This window comes from Homalodisca vitripennis, chromosome 1 (genome assembly GCF_021130785.1).
Source record: "Homalodisca vitripennis isolate AUS2020 chromosome 1, UT_GWSS_2.1, whole genome shotgun sequence".
NCBI lineage: Eukaryota > Metazoa > Arthropoda > Insecta > Hemiptera > Cicadellidae > Homalodisca > Homalodisca vitripennis.
In genome coordinates this window covers 83,588,295-83,601,009 of record NC_060207.1, presented here as the reverse complement: position 1 = coordinate 83,601,009, position 12,715 = coordinate 83,588,295, and the positions used below count along the sequence as shown (strand labels likewise).

The window sequence follows — 12,715 nt, the reverse complement described above, 5'->3', positions numbered from 1 at the left end:
AAAAATAGACCTTTCTATAATATTAATGCATTTTTAGCTGTAAGATTGATTATAAGGATTTTTAAATTTAGAATATGCTACTAATTTAAGTTTTGATATTTGACAAAGCCTATTGTAACTTTACTGAAAATTATTAATACTCAATAAATTGTCTATATTTTAAAAACTACTGAAGAACAAAATACTAAACTCAAACACTTGGTAAAATAACTGGTTGACTACTGACATTCAGGGATATATAAACATCCAGTAAGTTGGTAGAGTAAACATATAATCAAATAGTTTTTGCACTTTTACACCACTAATCAATAATAAAAAGCTGCATAGAATGAGATATAGGGGATTGCACAATATTTTCAAACTGGAAGTGCCGCATTGACTACCTGATGTACCGTTACTCAGTGTGCAAATTCTTTAAGGTCAAGATAAACACAAGCTTGCATGGCATAGGCTTGGAAGAACAATTAGAAAACACTACTGAGAAAAGCTAAGCTACAAGTATTGACTACCCAGCTCTAATGTCCAAATATTGGGGAGTGGACACAAACTCTTATCACTCTAACTTTAAAAAATGGTATGAGCCATATTATAATAATTGTTTTAATAAAATTGATAGCGCCTACAAATGAAAACAAATGGTTGTACAAAGTAGAAACAAATCGGATCTTAAAAACAATACAACAGGGGTACCACAAGGTTCAGTGTGGTGGTGTGGTGTGTGACCCATTCTGTTTGTAGTGGATGTGAATGACTTTATGCACAATATACCATGTAATTCTCTACTATATTCTGATGACACCACCCTAGTGAGTAGCAGTAACAAAATTGATCACTTATTGATAAATCGGAGCAGACTGCTAGATGATGCAAATTAATGGTTTGGATCTTATTCTCTTGTTGTAAACAATGATAAAACAGAGAACATATGTTTCTCTCTGGATATAAATAATTATGATGATTTAAATTTAAACCCTATAAAACTTTCAGCAATATATTTAGATAGTAAACTAAGCTGGAATGAATGTATGCAAATGATGTGTAAAAAATTGGCAAGAATTATCTACTCACTTCAAAAATTAAGATTCTGTATTAGCATGGATATGCTCATGACAGCCTATTATAGCCCCCCCCCATGACAGCCTATATTCTTTCATCCCCTTTTAATGTATAGAATTTTGTTATGGGGAAATAGTAATGCTGCTCAAAAAGCTTTTGTGTGGCAAAAAAGCGTTATTTAAAGGTTTACCTGACAGAACTTCTTGCAAGCCCCTTTCGAAGAACTTCAACTTATGACTCTGCCAAGTGTGTATGTATGCATATATATTCATGTTTATTAAAATGTACAGAAAATTTAGAAAAATATCAGCTTAGACAAAATATACACAATTATAATACAAGGAAGGAAAGCAAGATAGATATGTTAAATGTTAAGACTAGAAAAACTAAGAAAAATCACTTATGTACGGAAATCAAACTTTTCAACAATTTGTCTGATAAATTATGGACAGTTAGTATTGTTAAGTTTAACAGCTCTATTGGTATTTGGTTGAAGGACAAAGCTTTTTATTCAATTGACGAGTATTTGTCCTGTGACATTAGTGAAATAAGATCTTAGTCCACTGTTTTTATATTTGTTGTTCCTGTTAAAATTTGTTTATTATCTCTCATTGAACAAAGCCTTTTGATGATCATTTGTCCTGAGTCAATTTTGAGGCCATTCCAAATTTATTGAGTTACTATATGTTATTTATTTCATTCTATGTTTTTTACTTCTAAGATATTTGATTTGTTGTTGTTATGTTATGAATTTATTTATTTTCTTACTGGCTATGAAATTGCGGAATTTGGTATTGGCTAGTTACACTAATATTATGAATTTACTGATAATGCCAATTGCATTTATATACGTTTAAAGATAAATAAAAAAATCTTGAATCTTGACAGTTATGATTAATGGCAATCATAGTCATAGATGATATTACGGAGGTGTGTTTATAATTAAATGGATGATTTTTAAGGCTAAATTCCCAACATTCACCCAGCAGCCCTATCTCACTTCAAACAGTTTAGTCACACCTGTCTATCCATAGGAACAAACTTTTTATTCCATAATAAAATTGCTACAACAATGTGTTTAGTGTATAAACTGTTTATACATCATGCTAATAATTATGGGTTTCTGAAAGATAAACTAATTTCCTCTACTAACATGAATTTTGCAGTTTTCACCAGGTATCTAAATCTATCAAAGCCTTAGCCTCTGTAGTGTATTAAACCCATGACTATGAAAAGAAGAGTCCAAGTAAAATAGGCTCTTTGAAAATAAGTGACACGCTCATATACTCATGTTACTAAGATTGAATTATTTATTAGCTACATGGCTGAAGTACAATTGTATCAATCATAATTAAATATGGGATGTGAGATATAAGATATTAGACAAAATTTATTTGCTAATTTAATGAGCATTACCAAACTCAGATCACAAAAAGGCCATGTCCAACTATCCATTGTCATATTACTGCTCATGACATATCTCAAAAACCATTTAGACTTAAACATTCTTATACAGCACCGGCACTCAAACATGTCTTTACAATTAGAAATCTCTCACTTATTTGTAGTTTTCTCACATTACAACATGATAAGCCTTGAAAAGTCCATAAAAAGAACAAATATAACTTAAGAGTGCTGAACAGATAAAAAAAGTTAATGTTAAAAGTAAAATATGCATTGCTATAAAACATGACATGTAATATTGCTTGATAATATCTTAATTTCTCTGAGGAAATTAGATAGAGAATAAAATGAAAAACTATTTATTTTTCCCAAAAATATACACACAATACCTTAACATCCAACTATTATTAAATAAGTACTAACAACACTATTGTACTAGACAGATTAGGTACAAGCTGTTATTGAGTAAACTATAGAACTTCTAAGTAGCACACTTATTTAACTATATTAAAAAAATAAACATATGGGCCAAAGACCTGTGTGTACACTAAAGCTGTAATCAAAATTGGAAGTCTAATGTATAATGTATAATGGGAAAATATTTTTATAGCTGGATTCATACTGGATGTCAAAAGGCCTAGTAAAATGTAAAAATATATTGGACAATTTTTATGTTTATCTACCACAATAGCTATAAATTTGATTATGGAAATATTTTATCTAATATATTTTGTTCAAACCATTTTTTTTTTTTCATCATCCACAAACAGAAATATTTTTCTGTCAATAATTAATTTAGACAAATTACCCTGAATTAATCTCTAATTTACCTACACAGCGTCACTTTTCATTACCCCAATAAAGTCGAAATATTTAATATGAGTACACGGCCAGTTAATGTTATTCTAAGGTGTGGGGTAGAGAGAGATGAGCGTTTATCGCTCATTCGTTAAAACATTTCACCCACCTGGCGGTGTTTGATGTTAAGATAACACATCTACATTCTCTATAAATCTGCAATCTATCACAATGTTTCGTGGTTATGTTATTTTATTTCTATTTTTATATCTGGTCATGGTAACACCAGTTAACAATTATTACTGTATGGTAAATGACATATCAATTTGTTAAACCTCCTCTATTAAAATAAAAATAGAAATTAGAATGTTCCTATTAAAACAAAGTAGAGCATCTGATATATTTCTGTCCTGAAAAAAATTGATTTTTATTGAGTACTTTATTCTGAGTCAAATATAAAACAATCTTTAACTATTTTCTGTAAGATTTTATTTCTATAAGAAACTGATTAGAAATTATTGTAATTTTTGTATTGATAATCCTTGAAATTGTGGATGAGTTTTGCTCTTTTAAATTGATGAGAATGGAATGATTGATAGACTTAAATCGATAACATGTAAGCAATAAACAAGTATAGGGATTGAGATATATGCATTGAAAATTGTACTGAGGTGGTAATTTTAACCCAATTAAACTAGAAACAAATATTCATGCCTATATTGCTCTTACAAGTAGAGCAAAGGTCAGAGTAGTCATAGATAAGTGGACAGCAGTCATTATCGAAATATGATATCTATGTGCTCCCTCACCCCATAGCAGTTTGTCAATCCCCCTGTCTATACAAACAATCAAGGCCATCAAGAAGGTTGTAGCTTACATCCACAAGGGCAAAACTTCCTTTAGCACATCCTTTGTTACAAAGTGTATGAGATATGGAATACTAAGATGGACACTCTCATTGGTCGTTATTTAAAGCCCAAGCTTGTATTGAAGAACTTTCCATTGGGCTATCAACAACTAAAGTTAAATTTATATAGTTTATAAAACCTTATGATCAAAAAGTGAGATGAAATCGAACAGTACTACTAATGAAGTAATAACTAGAGGATTTGTTATATATTGTAACAGGAGTGAAAACAAGGATGTTAAAGTAATAAAGCTTTACAAGAATACATCTGGTGTTGAACTTCCAGGATCATGTTAAGCACTATTACAGAATTGGCAAGTCCTTAAGTTTCGGAGATGATATTAGACCACACTATAGTAAAGCTAGTTTTAAGAATTGGCAAGGTATCTTTAATTGGAAGAAGGACTCAATGGAAACAGTTGCATCAATCCATGAAGATTTGAATGCCTGTCTTACCAGAATACTCTGAAAAGTAACGTACATATTTCTTTTGTAAGGAAAGTTTGCACCTTCGACAACTAGATCATCTGACAGGATGAAGAAAATCAAGAAGCAAGTTGCTAATAAACTGTTCTATTTGAAAATACAATTAAAAACACATATACACCAAGTTATTAAAGTTTGTTATTGACAATGGAAGGTTTGAATAATAGGACTTTTTGATATTTACCATCATTATGCGTTACAAAATGCATAACACAACGTTTTGAGGATTGAACTCTATCCTTTTTATGTCCTTATTCTATGTTACCTAAAGAATACAAGTTTTGTTTTTAATCCTCCTATTAATAATAGTTTAGCAATCAAAATGTATCTGTCTCAAACATGAAAAATTTAATGCAATTCAATTATATGTATGATACTTTTGAAATAAATAAATTTTGTAATAATTTGGATCATTGTTGAAAAAATGTACAACCAAGAATAATGCTACCTCACAGACATAATCTCTTTTAAACATATTACTTATTTTGTTTTACAGGCCTTAGATTATTAATTTTCCATAGAAGAGGCCATTCAGATAAATCAGCTGACCGTAAAACTATTTAATGTTATTGGTTGTTATTACGCAAATTTATAATTTACCAATTTAATTTGTATCTCTGATAATTGATTATTTTGTTCCTTTTACATTTTAATAATTATTTCTTTTTGTAAAATTTTTGTAAAATAATAGAACCAGTTCTATAGAACAGGATGGAAAAGTAGTTAAATGGCTAATATCCAACTTACCTGCCAAGACGGCATGCCAGTGTTACACAACAAGGAATAGTAAATCGGGGTAAAATAATTATCAGAACACATCATTACGTGTACTTGTCACCTATGTGCGTAATACATGGGGCACTTCATCTCTAATCTACAATAGGTGATGAAATTCTCATTTAGGAAGATAACTGTTGTCACTGGATTAGAGAAATGTTACAAGAGAAATTGTTTATCCAAATATCAACTTTGACCAGTTCTTGGGGAAATATTCACCTATGTTTTATGTGGTGAGCATGCTTTTTTGTAGTTCAGACATGTAGTTCAGGAGATCGGTGAATTTGATTGTCAAAATACGGAAGTTAGCGAAAAGGAACAAGCACAATGTATTAGAAAAGGTTTTAACTTTAAATTTGTTGATGCAGAGGAGGTGGAAAAAACCATAAACTCAATAAAGAACAAAAACTCTGCCGGATATGATGAAATCCCTATAAAAGTGATCAAAAATACCAAACAGTATTAAATCCAAATTTTAAGCCACTTAATAAATTCATCATTTGTTTCAGGGATTTTCCCAAATCAGCTTAAAAGATAAAAAATCATACCAATCCATAAGAAAAACTGTCCAGAAACTGTGTCAAACTATCGCCCAATTTCCCTTCTTCCGATAATTTCAAAAATTTATGAGAAAATAGTTAACAAACAATTAATAACATACCTAGAGGATTCTAAATTACTAACTAATATTCAGCACGGTTTTAGACCACAAAAATCAGTAATAACCGCTGCTGTATCTTTTGTTGAGTCTATAATCGAATCAGTAGACAAAGGTGAATATACAGCAGGAATTTTTATGGACCTATCTAAGGCATTCAATAGTGTAAGCCATTCTCACCTGATAACTAAATTACAATCATTAGGAATACAAAAAAAATGCAATTAAGTGGTTTCAATCGTACATTTACAATAGATGCCAATTTGTAGAAATTACCCATAGAATGCAAGAAAATAGAGTCTTAAAGGTTTCTTCAGAAACTGAAATGATTAGATATGGTGTCCCACAGGGATTGATTTTGAGCCCTCTTCTGTTCCTATGCTATATAAATGATGTAGGGAGCGCACTCACACGTGCACCCCAAAATAATCTGTGTCTTTATGCAGATGACTCAAATCTTAAAGTAGCAGCCAATACTGTTGAACAGGTTGAGATAATAAGTTTCATTGAATTAGAAAATATTGGAACTTTCTTTAAGCAACACAACTTAATGTTAAATGCTCAAAAAACTAACTTTGTAAGATTTAAAACACACAACAACAAACAGATATCCGAACCATTAATTACGTACAACTCAGAAGAAATTGAGAGTAAAAAAAGCACAACATTTCTCGGCCTAACAATAGATCAACATTTAAGCTGGGACAAACATGTGGATAAAATATTATCAAAATAAGCTCGGGGATATTTTCTCTTTATAGGATGTTGTTTTTTGTAACCAAAAAACACTAAGAAATATATATTTTGCAAATTTCCATTCTCATTTATCTTTTGGAATATGTCTCTTTGGTGCAACGACAAAAACAAATATGGATAAAATTCTTAAACTACAAAAAAGGGCAATTAGAATTATATTGAGACTAGATTACAATGAAACAGTAAAGGAGGAATTTAAATAATTACAAATTCTAACAATATATGGCCAATATATTTTTGACACGATTCTAATTGCAAAAAATAATCAAATAAGTAATAAATTAAATCTTGAACCTCATCCATACAACACCAGAAATAAAAAATACATTGTAACAACTCATCACAATTTAAAGTATTATGAGAAAAAAACCATCATACATGGGGTTGAAATTTTTTAAACATCTACCCACTAGTATAAAAAATTTAACTAATCTGAGAATATTCAAAAACACAGTTAAATGTTTTTTGATAAACAAGGCATTGTATTCTTTGGAGGAGTACTTTTCCACCTCCTCATAGATTTAGATGTACTTGTATTAGTAGTTTTAAGATGTACAGACTGTGTGTCTTTGGACACTATTCAATTGTATACTTAGTGTATATATCTGATGAATAAAGATTGTTTTGATTTGATTTGATTTGATTTTCGTTAAGACATACCGTGATCACTGAATATATTTATTAATTTTTTTCAATTGTTTATATTTTGTTCTCATAAAACTAAGGAATTACTTTAAAAAACTCTAATGATTACTACATGTATCCAAGGTGTTGATCTTGTGCAAACATTTACATAGGTAGTTTTAAAATACTTTCAATAGTATAAGTACAATTTTTGGAAGTGAATACAAAGGCAAACAAACATTTAAAATTTAGGAACTATTATAAAATGTCTACTAAGTATTAAAAACTACTACATTAAAACTAATCATCTTGTTTAAAAATGACAGCTGTTGTTCAGTTTTTAGTTCCATTGAGCATAACAACAAAATCCAAGACATGAATTAAAGCATCATACTTTTTACTGGAATCAAGTTAATCCCTCTTTTAAAGTTACTCTTTAACAATTATTCCACAATAATATACAGCAGTTCTCTTGTTTATACATACGCCATTAATTCTCTAAGTGTTAAATAAACAACTGACATCTCCTATTTAACACATAGATCCTTTTGATGAAACCTCTGATTATGTAACAGTCTATGGATGATATTTCATCCAATGCTAAAATAGGTTGCTGCTTTACATCTAGCAGCAAATTACACATATAGTAATATTACAATAATAAAGTAATTCAAACATTATATGTGACAATAACAAAATACCCATATTAATTAATCAAAATGAGTTCATTACCAGAAGATTGAAATGGTAACATATCTTGAGAAAAGATTTAGCATGGTAGCTCTGTTTACAATCGCCATACAAAACTACTATTACCACGTAAAATTTCTGCTACACCTCAAATAGACAAGAGGTCTTTTTCTCATACAGTCAAGATTAAGAAAGTTTGTAACAACCAAATTACAGAGCTACCAAAAAAAGTTAAAATAACTGAGAACATCACAAAATAATTTGTGTATTTCTGTTTGTTCTCATGAATAGTGATACAAAATTAAATATTGTTATGTTCTGAAGTAATCATTATAAATCATCATAATAAATTCTAACAACACAAACAAATTCGTATCTGTTAAAAATATAATATCTTGACAACTAATGAGAGTATACAGAGATCATTGACTGACCATAACCTACAAACAATTAAATAAGAAAATTATAGTGTGTGTTTTCACGATTAAAAAAATTATTCTCAGAACAAATATAATTGTGAACAAAAAATGGTATACAACAGTCAAGAATCTGTGGTCAACAAATAGTGGGAAACATGATATGGTTATTTGTCAACAGACCTGTGAATGATAAAGATGGCATGGGCCTCCTCATGACGGCAGTCACACATTATCTTTAGAAAATTGACTTTTGACCCCACAAATATGACCAACAGCTCGCATTGTGCCCACTGGCTATGTTTACAGCTGTGTACATGCAGGCATGGTACAAGCAAGGTTATCAGTGAAATCTTACCACTTCTAACAAATCAGCGTTTATAGTAGTAACATTATATTTTTATTTACTGAACTCAGGTGATATGCAGGTATTTCAATCACCTATACAGAGTTATTGTAGTATCACTAATATAAAGGAATACATTTTCCAATATAATTTTATATATATATATATAACTACAATAAACCGTTTTTCCAATGCTCCAAGATTCTACATTATACAGAGTTACTTGATTTTGAGATCAAATACTAAACTTAGGCAATTTAAAAAACATAAACTAAAAAATATATAATATTTTGGGAGTTCCATTAAAATGCAGATAGAAAGGTGTAACATTAAATCTAACAATTTATTTATTTTACATGAATAAAATAGCCTTTCCTTTTAGGCAGAATATAATCTGACAACTTTGATCATTCTTATCACATTTTTAAAACAAACTCATATTTATAACTTGTGTAATACTGAAGGACAAGTTCAAATCTATTGACAAAAAAATTGAGGAACAGTCAACAAACGAAACAAACAGCAACAACAATTTGAAAAAGAGGTAGATTGCTCAAATTTGTAGAAATATGTATTAAACAAATTTAGTACAATTTGTTTTGAAAGAATCTTTTCTTGATTTGTGTTATAGTACACTTTGAATACTGAGTGGTGCAGAGTCTAGTGTGGAGACATCAGGAATTTTGTTACACACCAAGAACTTGTACAAACTGTAGTAGTGAGTGTTAATCTGTACTGTTAGTGGCTGTAATACAATTTGTTTCTACCATTATGTGATTATCTGAACTATAACCTTACTCACTTAATGTTGAGGGGGGTTGATTTTGTGCTTTTTTCTAGCACAAGAGAATAGCATCACCTTGTGGAAATGAATTAAAATGTGGTAAATGTACCAATTGTTTTCAAGCTGAGATGTTTGAGAGATTTAAAATTACATTTGCATGTTCTCCCCAGCAAACATGGTTACTGACAAATATTTAATAAATTCAGTTTTATAGTAAGATACTGAAAGATCTTACTAAATAAGGGAATTGAAATTCCACATTGTTGCAAAAAAATATTGTACGTAAATATAAAATCATGGTAATTAATATTGTCTTTTTTTATAATATAAATTGAAAAATTTACATTACAAAAATAAATATTCCCCCTTTTTAGAGGAAGATCAACATTTTTTATAACCTTGAAACGTGAAAAAATAATATACAAGAGTCACTCTGAAAGTTTTGAGATATAAGCAGCTTATGTGCAAGACTTACCAAATGCTACTCCAGTGTTGATGCACTTTTGAAGTAATATTTTGTACATATTGAAATCACTTAGCCACTAAATTTTTTGAATTGAGTCGAAATATTAACAAATATCAACATCAATTTTGGTTTCCGAAGAAAAGCAACGAACACGCAGATGTTTCTTCAGAGAATAACCAGAGGTCGCGCATAGCGAGATTGGGTATGTAAGGAAGGGGAGGAGTTCCATCATTCTAATGCCATTTTTGGCAGAAAACTTGTGTTTTTGCAGCAGTCGTGGTACAAAATTAAATCCTTGATGTTTATGTTCTGATGAATTTCTTGCAAGCATTTCTCAGTGTATAAATTTACACTGAAAGACAGTTCTTTATCCTTCCAACTTAATAGCTTTTACTAGTCTCATGAAGAAAACAGTGTACATTACTTTCTTCACCAATTGTTGTTTCTTGACCATTGCGGAGGATGGCTATCTTTAAATACCCATGCACGACTCTCTCCTCAAGTTTGAACATCATAAAGTGGTATGTACATCTCACCACCAGTGGCAATTTTGGAAATTCAATGACTATCATTATTAAGCAGTTGGAGGGTCTGATGGCTAATTCTCACACGCTAAGCTTTTTGCTCGTCTGTAAAATCCTGAAGTATCCATCAAAAAAATTTTACTGACTTTTAAAAAGTCATGCAAGACTATTGGTACAGCTGAAGATTTAATTCCTAGGGAAGATTTAATCATTAAATAAATTCAATGTCTGTCCTCTTCGATCTTAATCAATGATTTCTTGACAACAGAATGAAGCCTTTCCGAACATTCAATGTCTTGAGAAATTCCGAATAACACATAAAACAGTAGCATGGATAGTGATTCAGAACCAAAGGCAATTTTGAGACATTCAAAACACTCCCATTGAGACAAACTGATTTTAAAATCATAGCCTGAAAATCTCCTCTCAATAACTCCATTACTTACAAGTCAGACGATACAAGTACACTGATGAACCCAAGTTGTTGTCAGGTACCGACTGGCACTCAGAACATCAGATAAGAATGATAAGATTATTGCAATATGCATTGTCTTCCAGTATCTCAAAACTTTCAGAGTGATTCTTGTATTTGGTGTAGTGAAGGTTTCATCTTAGTATTTTAAGCTTTTAAATTTTAGTCAGTTTTATTGGTAGTTATTTTAAGCTCTGCTTAAATTTGGCCCAGCAAAAAGAGTATCTAATCCATTACAGTTTTCACACAAAAATGCTGATTGAGTTGATTGTATGAAAAACAATAGGCTTTTAAAACAAAACAGATAAAAAATTACTTACATTGTTCATGCCGTTGTAGTTTAGTGGGCTGACTGGTCTTGTCCTGAGCGATATTCACTGACTTGGCTAGTCCTGCCGGAAGGTGATGGCTCTCCGCCTCGTCCATCTGCTTACGTTTCTTTCCTGTCGTCTGGTCCCCTGTGGTCTGCCATTGGCCCCAAGACAAGCTCTCGCAGACACCAGACGACTCTTCATCAAGGAACGAGGTGGGATCCATCATCTCGTCGGTCATCAGTAGGTATTCCATCAAAGCCTCCAAAGACAGTCCGAGGGAGGGAACAGCAAATATTATGTCAACACGAGTTCACAACAAACAATGACGATGAGTTAAAGAAACTAAAAAGAAGAAAGGAAGAACTAAACTAGCGCTAACCTAATGGAAAGATATAAATCTGACCGATGGGGGATCTTTACTGTTCTTCTCCGGTAATGCAGAATGAGGAATCTGTAGGAACGCCATGTCGTAATACTGGTGAGAAAGATTTACTACTGTCATTAACCGGTAACCAATACTCTTAGAAACGTTCAAACCTTCGTGCATGTCCCCTTGTACAAATATTACTCCATCATTCGTATCACATTTGAGGCACTTTCACTACACTATTAATGATTAACGTTTGCTGAGCTCGGCGATGGTGATCAACCAGAAGTTGCCTTGTGGTTGGAGCCTCTTCTTCTCTCTTTTTGGAATCCAAAAGTGGCGTTCCACTAAAGACACAGCGTGAGGAGACGCTTTTGAGGGCTTCAAACCTAGGATCATTCAGCACACCTAAAACATTTAAATTCTTACATTAGTTTTTTATAATTCGAAATCAATACTAAAAAGTTACTGCAATACAATGTTTTTGGCAATGAGTAAAAAAAAAATTACAATATTGAAAGATTTATTGTTTGAAAGAAGCCATCAAGAACCCGTATAATAATTTGTTACTTGTAACAAGCTCATATTTGTATATATTTCATATATAATATTACCGACACAACCATTTCTAATGGCTTCTTTAGAGCAGAGAAGGAAAGAGAGATGTCTTAACACAAGGACTGATGCCATTAGTTATGCAGCCTCACGTGGTACAACAGTTAGAAAAGTAGACAGTCTACCTTATGATTTCTTCTATCCCCATTCTTCTCTCTTGAAATAACCCATTAAAAAGAAAAACACTAGTGCTTACTGTGTTATTCATACAATCTCTTCAGGTGAGTCTTGCTGTTTTATTTTTAATTTCTTTTA

At 31.2% G+C, this 12,715-nt stretch overlaps 1 protein-coding gene across 6 annotated transcripts in view; it reads right to left on the bottom strand.

Moving 5' to 3' along the window:
* LOC124365877 (transcription factor CP2-like protein 1) overlaps positions 1–12,715 on the bottom strand; it is a 188,721-nt gene that overhangs the window by 106,546 nt on the left and 69,460 nt on the right. For 5 of the 6 annotated variants that reach the window (XM_046821979.1, XM_046822013.1, XM_046821996.1 and 2 more), the window contains exon 2: positions 11,485–12,253. In XM_046821979.1, the coding sequence (XP_046677935.1) occupies positions 11,485–11,731 (247 nt within the window). In that variant the 5' untranslated portion in view covers positions 11,732–12,253. Of the gene's footprint in view, positions 1–8,755; positions 8,849–11,484; positions 12,254–12,715 lie in introns of those variants that run through there. The other variant, XM_046822021.1, reaches the window with a different exon arrangement.